Raw genomic sequence first — 14996 nt, 5'->3', positions numbered from 1 at the left:
AAAGAAAATGGTTTAGTGCACAGGTGTCAAACATGCGGCCCAGGGGCCAAATCTGGCCCGCCAAAGGGTCCAGTCTGGCCCCTGGGATGAATTTGTGAAATGCAAAAATTACACTGAAGATATTAATCATTTTAGTTCAGGCACCACAAAAAGACCAATTTAATTTCCAGTGGGTCAGATCAGTAAAATTCTATCATAATAGCCTATAAATACTCACAATTCCATATTTTTCCCTTTGTAAATGTAAATATTTTCATGTCATTTTACTGTATTTACACTAAAACAAACTAACTTTTCACAAAAACACAAATAACCTCAACAAATATGAACATTTGGAAATGTCTGAAGTGTAATTTTAACAATATTCTGCTTGTTATTAGTTGTTTTGCGTATTTGTAGATCCACTGTGATCTGTATGTTCTAGTTCTAATGTACATATTTAAATGATAAACTGACAGAATATTGTTAAAACTGCACTTAGTTTCCTTAAGACATTTCCGTTTATTCATGTTATTCACATTGTTTTAAAGAATAGTTGGTAAATGTAAACATTTTCATTGCAAAATTTTACTTTTTCTTGCTCTAAAACATCGAAGAAAGTTTGGAATTGTCATTATTTATATATTATTATGTAATTATTTTACTGGTTTGGCCCACTGCAGATCAAATTTGGCTTAATGTGGCCCCTGAACCAAAATGAGTTTGACACCCCTGGTTTAGTGAGCTAGTTGACTCTTAAGTTGAGCACTGAAGTATTATGGATTCATGGATTTGCAATATAATTCCACATCTGAAAGGCATTTCAGTGAACTATAGACTTTTTGATCACTGGTCTACAAGTAAAATACATCTGGAACAAAAGTAGTGAAACTCAACCAAGTTTGAATCAGAATTGCTGGTTGACTGTAGTGTCCAAAATATAGTCTTGGGTTAAAATGTCCCATTGTGAGACTTAATGAGAAAATGAGTTTGACTCCAAAGGAATGTTTGTGTCAGAGCTACCAGATCTGCTTCAAAACACTGTCTGCACATTAAAATACTTTCACTTTACAGGTTCTTTCTTGTGGCAGATTTATAAATCTATTGTGTTAATATAAATAAACTAATTGGTGTGTGCCCTGCGATGAACTGGCGACTTGTCCAGGGTGTACCCCGCCTTCGCCCCTATGTAGCTGGGATACGCTCCAAGCAACCCCCGTGACCCTAGTGAGGATAAAGCGGGTTCAGATAATGAATGAATAATAGGTGTGTAATAAGACTTTATCATATACTTTTAAAACATCAGCTCACCAACACTGTTGTCATTTGTTTTCCAATTCATCTTATTAAAGTATGTAAGATTTAGTACATTTAATCTCAGAGGAAAATGATTAAAAAAACCCTCTAGACCAGTGTATGTGATGGTGTCTGATAGTTGTTTCTCCGTTTGTCTGTTCCAGTACCAGCTCCAGAGGACTTCTCCGTGGCGGTCGTTGAGTTTCCAGTGGCAGACGTGGCTGGTTCTGATCATTACCGTTGCTTTGTTGGGACTGGTGCCTTACGTTGTTCACTGCATGATGACAGCCTTTGACAACCCTCCTCCTCCCAGCACCTTTAAAGTGGCAGCAGCCTCGTTTGGTCTGCTTACGGAGATTCTCCTGATCAAGTGAGTGTTTTTTTGTGTTTCTACACAGGATTTATCAAACGTCCTGTCTGCACTTTTTAGAGCTTGAAGTGCCCTTGGTCTGAACCCGTCCGTAGCATGCTGTGCACAGTCAGAATATTAATAATTAAAATTGTCTAAGGTGCTTTTTCATCTGCCAAATGCAGACAATATTTTCTAGTAACATTTGGATTTTATGTGAGCTTCAAAACAAGTAGCGGTGAGCTCATGTCATCCAAATAATAATCTGCAAAAAAACATGTTGTCTGACCCCTATCCCCTCCCCTGCCCACCCCCTCTCTTGTTTTCACTTAGTCTTCTTTCCCATTTTGATATTGCTAATTGGAACGATGCCTGCGGTACTGTAAACCATTAGTAAATGAACAGTCTGTTTTTATTAACATCTAACTTGTAAATAATGCATTAGATTCCTGGCATAAACAATATCTATTCTGTAAATAGAAAGCAACATATGGTGAATACAGTAATCAGATTACAATTGCACGTTATGTAATCTGTGCATTTTTGAAAAAATAAAAATAAAAAAATACTACTACTAAAGTACTAAACAAGGTGACGTAGATAGTAGTCTGCAGCGGTAGACAGCTGAACATCTGTCCAGTGCTCCTAGGATGAACGCTACTGTTTAGACGAACATCAACAAAATAAAACCGATCATTATAAAACATTATAGTAGTGTAATAAGTGACGTGACCCTGCATTTTGTGTCAGTCTTAGACTTTAACCTCTATGTTCTACATCTGCTCTGTTTTTATCTTAACTTCAACAAAAAGCCTGTTTGTAATTAACTCAACAAGCCTTGTAACTTTTTTCCCCATTAGCTCTCTTTGCAAGGAATGCGGCTGGTGAACTGGTAATTAATAAATATGGTTGCACTGGTAATGTGCTTCTGCATCATTATGTTGTTTAAGCTCTTATCTACGCTGGTAACGAGCTGTAATTTTATGACAGGAAATTGGTTTGTTTACCACACGTTCTGCAGCTTCAACAGCGTTATGCTCTCGGCAGATCTCGGCTGCAGGTATTTACTCGTCTTTGGAGTTGAAGGAGCTCATTATATGCTGTCATGCTAACTGTTAAAATACTAGCATTTTATTAATCTCCATAAATCCTTTAAAATACATTTTTATGGCATGTTTGTTATTTTTAAGCTTAGATGCGGTGGAACCCTTCCAGACATTATATGCTATGTTATATGTAGCGTTCCATCATCGTATACATACAGTCCATCTGTCTGCATGCTTTCTGACATGAGAGGCCCCCCCTTTACTACGCTAAATACATGTGATGGCAACTGATGCTCACATTATTACTGGTACAATAGGAAGGTTGGTGGGTGCTCTTATTAGGATCAGGGGCCTCACAGACCCATGCCCCATGGTGCTTGTGCTGCCTGGGACGTGCCAGCCTCCTGCTGCCCCCTGTCAGGGTGCATCTCACTCACTTTTCACCCCCAGGGCTGAAGTCCTCGTAAGCAGCAACCCCTTGTCTCTCGTCAGCCGCCCGTCTTCAAAACAAGGCTCTGAGACGAAAATAAACAAGTGAACATCTCGTAATGACCTTTTATTGTTGTGTACTCATGTGCTGATTTACACCGACTCCTGATGAACTGATAACATGCGCCTGTCTAATGGCGGGGGGTAAAGAGTTTAGATCCTCTCCCACTGACTTTGTTACCTCTTGTCCGTTACCATGGTGACGACGCTTCAGGTACAACTTCAGTTTGGCAGAGAATCAAATTGCAGCACCTTAATTAATGTGTCTTATTCCACAACAGGAAATAGTCCCCAACAAATGTACTCTCATGGATGGATTTAGGGCTGAGTGTCAGAGACCGAACAGGGAGGCTGGAATTTATAGAAAGACTAGGACGCTGATTTAGGATCTTCCTTTTATGTTGGTTTAAAAAAAACAAAAACATAGATTGTCATGTTGGCCCTAGATTGAGTCTGGTTCTCTAAAACTAATTTTAAAATGGGTAAATCCAGATTAAAATGACGCAGATCTGCATAATTAAAAATAAATACATCTTTAGATAATCCAAATTGATAAAAAGTTGACCCAGTAAATATACAAAAGGGGGAAACTGTTTAAAAAAAACAAAACAAAACAAAAAAAACAGGTAATTATTATAGAGTCAGAGATGCTCTAATTTCTCCTCATTTGAGAAAACTTAATTGTCTTAAATTATGGATCAATGTGTTTAAGTAATAGAAGGTTTAAGTTTATTATTTTGCTCAGTGCATTTGAAGAAGCCAGTCGAACCTCCTCAAGTGTGAGTTTAAGAGTAAAATTTGATCACATTTAACCCATAAAGACCCAAATATATACTGGTGACCAAAATCATCTAGTGATCTAAAGTGGTCAGTAGTTGTTGATCCACTAATCCTGTCAATGCATGTACATAATTGGTGTAAAATACAGTTTGTCATCTTTTCATGGTCATCAGATATGATCCATTTGGACGTTCAGAGGCCTCATAGTGAACATGTAAACACTGTCATCTTCTACAACATTGATTCACCAGTAAAAACCATGGAGTTGGATCAGTGACAGTGGATGGACACACTTGTTTTATGTTCAATTATTAATTTTTTTTTTTTTTTTTTTCAGATTTTTATTTAGAAATATTGAGAAAAATTCAACATACATTTAAATTACATTGTGGTCACATAACAAGTATGTGACCAATGACCAATCTTTCCATTCTCAACATTTCAGTTTTTCTTTTTTTTTTTTTTTGTTAATAAACAAAACAATTGAACAGTGAACAATGGATGCATTGTTGCATAAAGAAAACACATACGAAAGACCAAGAGACTTTGACCTCCTCTCTCTAAAGAAAAAAATAAATAAATAAAATATAAAAAATAGAATTAATTAAATAGACAAAAAACAAGACAATTCCAGATACATTGTCATTATTTTGTCATTTCTTGTACACTTAGGGTTCCAACAGATTGTGTTTGGTAAGTGTAAACAAAAAATACCCACTTTGACCATAGATTTGAAAATTTGTTCATTTGTAACCGAAGGGAGAAGGTTAGTCTTTCCATCTGGTAAATTTCATTCACAATATCTACCCATTTTTCCAGATTAGGTGGTTCAGGTTGGTGCCAGTGCCTGGTCACAGCCTTTTTGCCAGCAGTTATTAAAATTCTATACAAGTAGCCATTGTTCACTAAAATTTCAGTTTTTCCCATAATTAAGGTGGCAAATTCAAACGGTAAGGTGACATTAAGTATATATTCTATATTTTTGTGTAAAAGTCCCCTTTTTTATTGAGTTTTTTCTGTTTTTGATATAAAAATCTTCAACTTTAATCTGAGCTTTTATGAACATCTATATGATCAGTAAATTAAATCTAGGAAAATACCTGATTTTCAGTGAAAAAAATGCAAAAAAAAGAGGATAATATTACAACAAATGTGATAAAAAGGTTAAAATAAAGACACAAATAAATTTGGGAAGTGCCACAAAGGTAGCACTGGGTCTTTATGGCTTAAATTGGAGTTGATTATAATTTAATGTGGTTCACAAATGAGTCCTTGTATGTTTAACCCAGGTTTATCCCTTAATGGTAACCACTGTAGCTCTGGTTTTACTCTGTTTTCTGTGCTCAAGCTGTTGAAACACCTTCTCAACACCAGACACTGGATGTAGGAAAACCAACCTAATGTAAAACTAAAAGCCTCAAAACTTTTCTCTAAGTTTCCTCATTTTCATCTCTGCCTTCATTTCCACGTAAAAAGAACCTCCAAAATATTATGTACTGCTGCAGGTCCATTAATGGACACATTCACAAAGTCACATGACATTTGTCAGGCTTGAGCTGCCTTTCAGAAGGCTGTCACACAATATGCGCCCTCTCCTTCCTTTACTGTCATGGCAGAGTTGCGGCGTCGAGACAGTGCCCTGACCATGAAGCTCTGCACTGTGAATTTTTATATGCCATTGCCTGGAGGTTAGAAACTCTCATTATGCCGTGTTAGATTTATTAAAATAGATTATGGAAATGTTAATTAAGTCATTAATTACATTATTTAAGCAGCATTGACAGATAAGAGAGTGTGTGTGTGTATGTGTGTGTGATGGGGGGAGGGTGTCGAGCTCCCTGGGTGGTTTAAGAGGATGTGATTGGTGACAAGGGACACTGTGGAGATCGCGTCTAACTGCTAGCGCTGACATGATACAAAGTGGCCTACCCTGCTCTCTCACCTCACGCTACTGTCTACAGCAGTTTGCAGAGCTGCCTGAGGACGAGAGGCTCATCGCCCTTTTGCAGCTATAAGTGTACACAAGGGTACAAATGCGCAGTCTGAAGTAACAGCTAGGCTACAACATGCATAAGTGAAGAGAATTTGGTGCATACTGAGCACAGCGTTTAAAGACTATACGCTCTGCATTCTGCTTTACATTTTTGTACATGTGAACATTTGGCCGAAACATTTGCTGTGGCATTTGAGTAAAGGCCTCAAACCATATTTCCAAGCTGTTCCAAAACACAACAGCACAATAGTAAGATGAATTACCCATGAGTTGATACTATGGACTCTCTTATCTGTTGACAGTTTAGTTACCACAAAGCACAAGAAATGTGTTTTCCAATTCTCACAGAATTGAGCTTTTCTTTGCCGCATCAAACCTATATTAAGGGAGGGAAAATTGCTCTGATCAAAGTTGATAAGTACAAATGATAGATGTTGTAAACAAGCAAAAGGCTTCAATCCTGATCTGAAGCATTGATTTGCCTCCGCGGCCAATTACTATCTGGACCAAGGTTATGCATTCAGTCAATCTACAGGGAGAGTGAGGTTTGTGTTGTTTGGTTTTTTCTTCCTTCTATTTTATGTTGTACTAAGGTGCTTTTAAAAATGCAAAGTGCAGAACGTTTTTTTTTTGTTTTTTTTTAATTTTAAATGCATTATAACATCAGCTAAATGTGCCTCAAATAAAACAGATTGAGTCTCTAATTCTCAGGCGTCCATCTGGTCAGTAGGCAGGACTGAAAGGCTGCAGGCCTCAGTATTTTAAGTGGCAACTGATTGTATAAAATGACAGCGCATGAGGCTGTCAAAGCACCTTGCAGTCAGGCGGTTGTGATTAGCTCCAGCATCAGTCAGATTATCTTCAGCAGCCACCAACTCACTGACATGAGCAGTAATGCACACAGAGGTGAAGGATCCTGTGGCAAACACTGACCACTGGACCAAGGCAGGTAATTCCACACCACCAATGTTTATTGGTTACAGAAGAATAAAAAATGTACATACTGTTCAGACGTTTAGGACAGTGAATCCAGGTCCCTAAGCTGTGGAACACTTCGGTAAAGCTTGTCTGTTATACATATTATTATATTCAACTTTTTTCAATTCAATTAAACTTTATTTATAGAGCACATTTCATGCACAAGGCTGACTCAATGCGCTTCACAACAGGTACACAGCATAAAAATACTAAAAACAAAACAAAACAAAAAAAAAAAAAAAAAAACCACATGGCTTTACAGCATTAGTTGGATATGAAAACAAACAACAGTCAAATAAACAGTAGAAGAAGGGAATGGATTGATGTCCTGGGCCTCCCCCATCCTTAGACCCTCCTATACCCTCCAAGACATAAAATTAACTGGCATCACTGAAAAGGTGTTATTTACTAGTACTATTTTCTCCTCATCTTCACATCTCTAGGTTTCAAATTTTGATTCACTTCACTAGTTTTAACAGCTGCAGGTTTAAAGCATCAATCCCTGAAGTTACTCTGTTTTACGTCTATACTAGTCCAACACAATAATAGTGTTTCCGTCATGCAATGGCAGAATGTCAGTTTCCTTCCCCCTATCTGTGCATTATTGCTTTTGAAAGAACGACCTCTGAGCGGCAACTACATCCTGAAAATGGCTTTCACAAATACACACGTCTTTTTATGTGCTGTTTTCTTTTGTAGGGATTTAGTCATTTTGCCATGATGCATTCTCATGTGCACATGTTCCACCAAAACATCTTGTCATTTGACATTATTTTGGAAATGGATTGTTGCAGCATCCTGCATTCAGCCCTGCCTAGGAATTAGCGAAATAAGTGGTGCCAGGCACAACAAACTCGCACGTTCTGCAGCTTATTTTGGCATCAGTCCAGCTGATGTCATCATGTCTATGCATATGCTGATGTCATCATATCAATTGCCTCTATATATGTTTCAAGTTTGAAGTAGATTGAAACAAAATTGATGTTTTTATAGACATTTCAAATTTTGTTCATTGTAAGTAAATGGGAGGTAAAAAAGATTTTAAAAATTCATAAAAAATCTGAACTTTGACCTACTTTTCCCAAAATGTAACCGCATCTATTTTGGGTCACTGGGAATCTATAAACCCAATTTGGTATAAATTCAACCTATAGTTTTGTTGCTACAGACATGTGACATTTCGCCCGTCATAAGTAAATGGAGAAAAAAAACAGTTAAAAAAATTCATTAAAAATTGAAACTTTGACCTACTTTTCCCAAGATGTAATGACATCTATTGTGGGTCACTGACAATCTATAAACCCAATTCGGTATCAATCCAACCATTTTTTTTTGCTGCTACAGACATTTGAAATTCCACCCATTATAATTAAATGGAAAAAAAAAAAGATTTTAAAAATTCATAAAAAATCTGAGCTTTGACCTATTTTCTCCAAAATGTAATTAGGTCTATTTTAGGTCACTAGCAATCCATAAACCCAATTTGGTATGAATTCAACCAATAGTTTTGCTGCTAGAGAGTTAAAAAAAACAAAGAAACAAACAAATCAAACCAAAAACAACACCCCTTGCCTCTCCTTCGGGGGGCGGGGTAATAACCTAAACAACTTTTACCCCTAGTCCTGCATGATAGTCAAATTCAGTGGGGAGATATGTTTGATTATGGAAGACCACCTCTATATAGCAATTGCTCACATTGTTGTCCCTTGCAATTGTGTAAGAAAATACTCTACTGTATATTCTTGTACTGTTTAAGTGGTCAGAAGCATCTTGTTACCTCACATTTAAGAGTGACTGTCTCTTCTACATACATATTTACAATATAAAAGGAGTCAAGATATAACATATAAATCCATATTAATATGACATATATCATACTCCTGCTAAACTCTTTAACCCATAAAGACCCAAATATGCACTGGTGACCAAAACCATCTGCAGATCCACTAATCCTATCAATCCATTTACATAATTGGTGTAAAATGCAGTTTGTCATCTTTTCATGGTCATCAGATATGACCCATTTGGACGTTCATAGGCTCCATAGTGAATGTGGAAACACCGTCATCTTCTACAACATTGATTCACCAGTAAAACCTATAGAGTTGGATCAGTGACAGTGGATGGAGACACTTGGTTTATGTTCAGTTAATGATATATTTACTGAGAAAGTCACTTTTTGTTCCGTTTTCTCTGTTTTGATATAACCCTCAAATGTAATCTCAGCATGATGATTAAAGTACACGATCAGTCAATTAAATGTAGGAAAATACCTGATTTCCACTGAAAAAATGCAAAATATAGAGCATAATATTATGATAAATGGTGATAAATCACTTGAGAAAAGTTAAATAGGAAGAAAAAATAATTTGGAAGCTGCCATAAAAGTAGCACTGGGTCTTTATGGGTTAATATACACCATATGGACAAAAGTATTGGGACACGTTGAATTCAGGTGTTTCTTTTCTAACAGCGGTCTGGGATACAAAACAATAATAACAAATGTCAGAATATAGCAGAATATAGTTTTATATTGGGATAAATATCATTGCAACGCATTGGCTAGTTTTGTTTTAATTGTTACCTCCACCAGGAGGTATTGTGATCACTGTGCTGTGTGTGTTTGTGTGTTTGCGTGTTTGTTTGTTTGTTAGCAAGATAACTCAAAAAGTTATGGATGGATTTTCAGGAAATTTTCAGGAAATGTTGATACTGGCACAAGGAAGAAATGATTAAATTTTGGTGGTGATGGGGGGGGGGGGGGGGGGGGCAGCAGATCTTTCTTGGCGGAGGTCTGCGCTCTCTAAGTGCTTTTCTTGTTATCTTTGCTTTCAAAATGCCCCAGAGATAGTTTTTGCTTAATTTCTCCCAACGTTGATGTTTTTTTTTTTTTAATTTCTAAATCCATGACTATGATTTTAAATGTTCTACCTATAAATTTCTCGAATATTTTTTGTGCTCTGACTGTAAATAATAATTTTCTACTTTTTCTACATCTCACTTAGGAAGAAAAATCTCCCATTAAACCTTAAGGAAATATTGATGTTTCTATCTCAAACCAGCATGAACAGGACATCTTATGAGCCGTAGCCATGATGTGTCCCAATACTTTTAGCCATATAGATCATAAAGATCAATATTTTCTTTTATAGTGCATATGGACAGTGCATGAATGTAATTCAGGCAATATTACATTTTTAACAGCATTTACACCAAAAATTAGATCAAATTGATGGTTACACTCGCTAAAAACGAACATGGACTGTGTCATAGGCCAGACAGTACTTTGGATTGCTCAACAGTTTCTCTCATACACTAAAGGCTCTGTTAATGGGAGGAGCAGGACTTAATAAAAAGATTAGGATTATGTTATTATGCTAGAAAGTTATTTGGGATGAGCCAATTTATGAAAGTAGCTAAGTGGAATAATACAGCAGAAATATGCCAGACTGTGAGTCATTTTCCATGTGTCCCTGATGTTCGTACCTCCGTGGTGTTTTCTCAGGTGTCTGTCCAGCTACCTCAGCGGTCGGTACCGCCAGGCTGAGCAGAGTGCTTTCATAGTCCGGGCCCGACGCTTTGAAGAGGATGGCGGCGGCTCGAACCACTGGGAAGGACCCGAGGCCGCCTCAGCAGCAGCGGCAGGTCATGCTTCATCAGTGGCTTCATCCAGTCAAGTGGAGGAGAGGAAAGTGGATATAGTGAAGAGTGGATGTCTCAGCTTTTTACATGTGTAGCAGAGGGAGTTTACAGAACACACAGAGAGAGGAAATCATCTGGGAATATAACAGCCAGTTCAAATATCAGTTTATCAGCGTAGCATTTACACTAAAAACCAGCTCTAGAGATGTCACATAGTCCTGTATTCCTCTATGTCAGACCTGGATATATTCTCACATGTTGCAAATTGATGGTAAGGACGAGAATGCACGCATCTCGCCATGAGTGTGTTCAGATTCAAAGAGAGAGAGAGAGAGAGAGAGAGAGAAAAAAGCGTCTGAAATCACTCTCTTTCCTTAATGATGCCCACACAGAGACAATGGGGCGCCGTTCTGATTAGTGTCACCTGTCCTTGTGCATCTCATCAGCTCCATTATGGCTCCATCTCCCATGCTTCTCCTGCTAATTGAATAGCCTGTGAAGTGGTGACGAGGACGGGGGCGAGAGCAACGTCTGTCCCGCTGCTGCTTTAGAAATGAGAGTAAAGCTTCCCAGTGAGACAGTGGTCCTTAAAACATAAACCATTATCATACAGATAGAAATGCTGCTAACGAGTAGCCCTCATGTTACAGTACAATCACATCATCTGCAGATTATGTCTGTTTAGAACTGCTTTACATTAATGTGTTCATTTTAGTGGGGATGGATGCAGTTTTACATACAGTTATCCATGGGTTTAAATGTTTATTCATACAATAGCACATGGGAAATGAAGGACGGATTAAAGTAAACAGCAGCATGCTAATCTGATTTTATATTACTGCTAATGATTAAATTGGTCACAAATACAGCTTGGCACTGTTATTTTCTTTGTTGTTATCCAGTATGACAGCATATGTTACTCAAAATAACACAGTTTTATTAAATGCAACTCTAACCACTAAAATGTTGCCATGTACATTTCTGAGAATCACGAGTACATACAATGTCAGCATTTATGTAACAAAAATATGTTTCATATAAATTTTATTTACTTTAAAATATAGTTATAATGACTTCCTCAATAAGCAGCAAGCGTTTGGGTTATATGTTGGATATACAAAGTCCAGGACTTAGTCACCAAAAGTCCAAAGTCCTGTAAATTTCTAAGTTTTGCTCAAATCGGGTATTCAGATAACTGTTCTGGTCTGGTTTAATATTAACAAATACAATGGGATTTTTTTTTTTTTTTTATCAAATCTCTTCAGACTTTTTCTGTATTCATCCAAGTCCTGGGTTCTTTTTCTTCACTGAACCAAGTGCTGCCAGTGCCTAAACCTACTGTTAAGAAATGTGAGAAGTTTATTGAGTTTGACAAACATGATTGTTATTCCAACCCCATTCTATTCTCTCAAAATGCCACAAATGCCAAGAGTGTACAATAATGATATGCAAATATTTAGAAATATTGATGTGAAATATATTTTTGGTTTAAAACTGTTAAAACTGTAGGTGTCACACAAAGGTCCAAGGGTAACATTTTATTCAGGTGAATGAGTTGCCCACATCCCAGAAAGAATTCTAAAATGTTTTCCTTAGTATTTTTATACTCCAAATGGTTGGATCCTTCATTTCCCATAATGCAACCAGAATCATTTCTACATCATTGGTGTGACTTCATCTTAACAAAGCTCCTCCAGAGCTGCACAGACACTGCCTATTGCATAATGGTTTAGTTTACATGTACTGAAAATAAACACTGTCCTGTCAGTATATTTTATAGCAGATTGACTTGTAAATGAACTGTTTCATTGATTGTCTGATTATTGTTATTTAACCATGTTGTGCAAAAGTTGTAATATGTGGACACAAATAAAAACTGAGGCAGGCCTCTATCTGCTGGTCACATTGAATTATGTAAAATCTTTATTCATTCAGGCAAAGTATAAACAAATGAGATATTATTTAGATCTACAAAAAAGAACTTGCAAGTCTTTTATTTTGTTTGAATAAACATTGCCAGCTGTGATGCAGGGCTGTAATGTTGGTGCTGCTCCTGCCAGGCAGGAGCTCTGCTGTTATCTGCATGTGCCTGAGGCACAGCTAATGTAAAAAGATCCTCCTCACTCTGCTCCGCTCTGCTCGGCTAGCAGTGAGCTCTGCAGGCTTATCCTGCTCAGTCCCTCTCCGTTTCACCTCTTGGTCACAGCCAAGTGACTCTCAGCTGTGCACCGCCTCAGCTCGGGCCTTTCTCTGGGCAGAATAGAAGAAGTACAGCAGTATCTCACTTCCTCGTATCTGCTAAATGCCACAACAACAGGACTGCAGAGGCTTCCCAGTGTCCCCATGCCTGTATGGTTCCAGGGCTTAATGTGTGCGTGTGGGGCCAGATGGACACTTTCATGAGTGTATGAGTGTGGATTATTCTGCCGGCTACATCTGGGGCTCCACATGGTAGAGCAGACTGCGGTAAGAGAGGCAGGTGGGCACAGGGGGAGGGCACTCCTTCAGTGAGCTCTCTTACATCTATACCCACCGACAGGGCATCGCCACAAACGGCACACTGAAAGGTTACAACATGATCCTGCCAGACAAATGCCTCTGTGAGTTCTGGTGAGCAGCGTGTGCTCTTTAATCCATACCTTCCTGTCTGATGGCTACAGCCGCCTTTCTTTACAATGCACTGATTTTACAGACGCTTGTACCAAAAGATATTCCTCCCTGTGTGCACATATTGGGAGCAGTTTGGGGTGCGGTGTCTTGCTCAAGGACACTTGGAAATATGGACAAGAGGAGCTGGTGATTGGACCATCAATCCTGTGATTAATAGACTCCTCTTCTCTGCCACCTGAGCTACAACTGCTCACAATCACAACATTTTGATGTTCTGTTCTGATCAGGTGTCGATGACGGCTACAAATAAGCTGATAGAAGATGAGGCATTGTAGTAAAAAGAACATAGAATAAAAGGATTCATATAACATCACTTAAATAAGGTTAATATTCACCATATGGTGACATTCAGTACATTCACATGCACACTAATATTCTACTGTGACACTAAATATGATAATACAAGTCATGTGAAATAAATATTACATTGATTAGGCCTTTTTTCCCCCAAATGTGGTATTATCCATGTAAAGATACAGTAAGATTATAATTAAGACATTAACTCCCACTGTAAACAGACTGGGGCAGAAATTTAGGTTAGTGTGCACTGCCAAACTTGTGTAAATCTGACATTTTGGTGATGTCACTTTAAGTCTATACTGTATGCCTCACTTTACTGTCAGTCAGTCTCAATGGAAATCACTGAATCCCAGAAGCACTTTTCAAATCCACAAGATTCTCCTGATTAATAACATTGTTTTACGTCGGATAACGTATCCACTACTTTCTAAGCTGGTTTGTTTGTGTTAGTGTGTAGCTTTACAGGTGTGTTTTAACAGGTTAGTCTGGATCCAAACCAACAAACACCCAAGTTCTGTGACACTAGATCACCTTTTAATCAAATATTGTATAAAAAAAGTGGAACATCTTTGACATTACTCAGCTGATATTAAGTTATTTGAATGTTTTAACAAAGAAATATTACAAATTGCACCTTTAAGATACACTGAACAAAAATATAAACGCACCACTTTTGTTTTTGCTCCCATTTTTCATGTGCTGAACTCAAAGATCTAAAACTTTTTCTGTGTACACACAAGGTTTATTTCTCTCAAATATTGTTCACAAATCTGTCTAAATTTGTGTTAGTGAACACTTCTTCTTTGCTGAGATAATCCATCCACCTCACAGGTGTGGCATATCAAGATGCTGATTAGACAGCAGGATTTTTGCACCGGTGTGCCTTAGGCTGGCCACAATAAAAGGCCACTCCAAAATGTGCAGTTTTATCACACAGCACAATACCACAGATGTCACAAGTTTTGACTGTGCGAGGAAAATGGTGGTCACACCAAATACTGACTGGTTTTCTGACCCCCCTGGACCACCCAATACAGTAAAACTGCACATTTTAGAGTGGCCTTTTATTGTGGCCAGCCTAAATCACACCTGTGCAATAATCCTGCTGTCTAATCAGCATCTTGATCTGCCACACCTGTGAGGTGGATGGATTACCTCAGCAAAGGACAAAGGAGAAGTGCTCACTAACACAGATTTAGACAAATTTATGAACAATATTTGAGAGAAATAGGCCTTTTGTGTACATAGAAAAAGTTTTAGATCTTTGAGTTCAGCTCATGAAAAATGGGAGCAAAAACAAAAGTGGTGCGTTTATATTTTTGTTCAGTGTATATGTGACATGTCCATTATATTTGTTTTTTTGGAACATTTTTTCAACATGTTTACAGCACATTTGGAATACACAACTCACTTGGGTTTCTGTCCACACATTATCTCTTACCTGTTTCCAGTCAGATCTGTGTGTTGTACACAA

The 14996-nt window shown here is 37.8% G+C and overlaps 1 protein-coding gene across 1 annotated transcript in view; it reads left to right on the top strand.

The window, feature by feature from the left end:
* Window positions 1-10884, top strand: part of LOC115418706 (uncharacterized) — a 107624-nt gene extending 96740 nt beyond the window's left edge. The window contains exons 4-5 of the mRNA XM_030133262.1: window positions 1440-1645; window positions 10416-10884. Coding sequence (XP_029989122.1) covers window positions 1440-1645; window positions 10416-10647 — 438 coding nt within the window. The 3' untranslated portion in view covers window positions 10648-10884. The remainder of the gene's footprint in view (window positions 1-1439; window positions 1646-10415) is intronic.
* The last annotated feature ends 4112 nt before the right edge of the window (window positions 10885-14996 follow it).

This window comes from Sphaeramia orbicularis, chromosome 4, assembly GCF_902148855.1.
Source record: "Sphaeramia orbicularis chromosome 4, fSphaOr1.1, whole genome shotgun sequence".
Taxonomy (NCBI): domain Eukaryota; kingdom Metazoa; phylum Chordata; class Actinopteri; order Kurtiformes; family Apogonidae; genus Sphaeramia; species Sphaeramia orbicularis.
The sequence above is the reverse complement of the archived record's forward strand: the minus strand, read 5'-3'. Positions and strand labels throughout refer to the sequence as shown.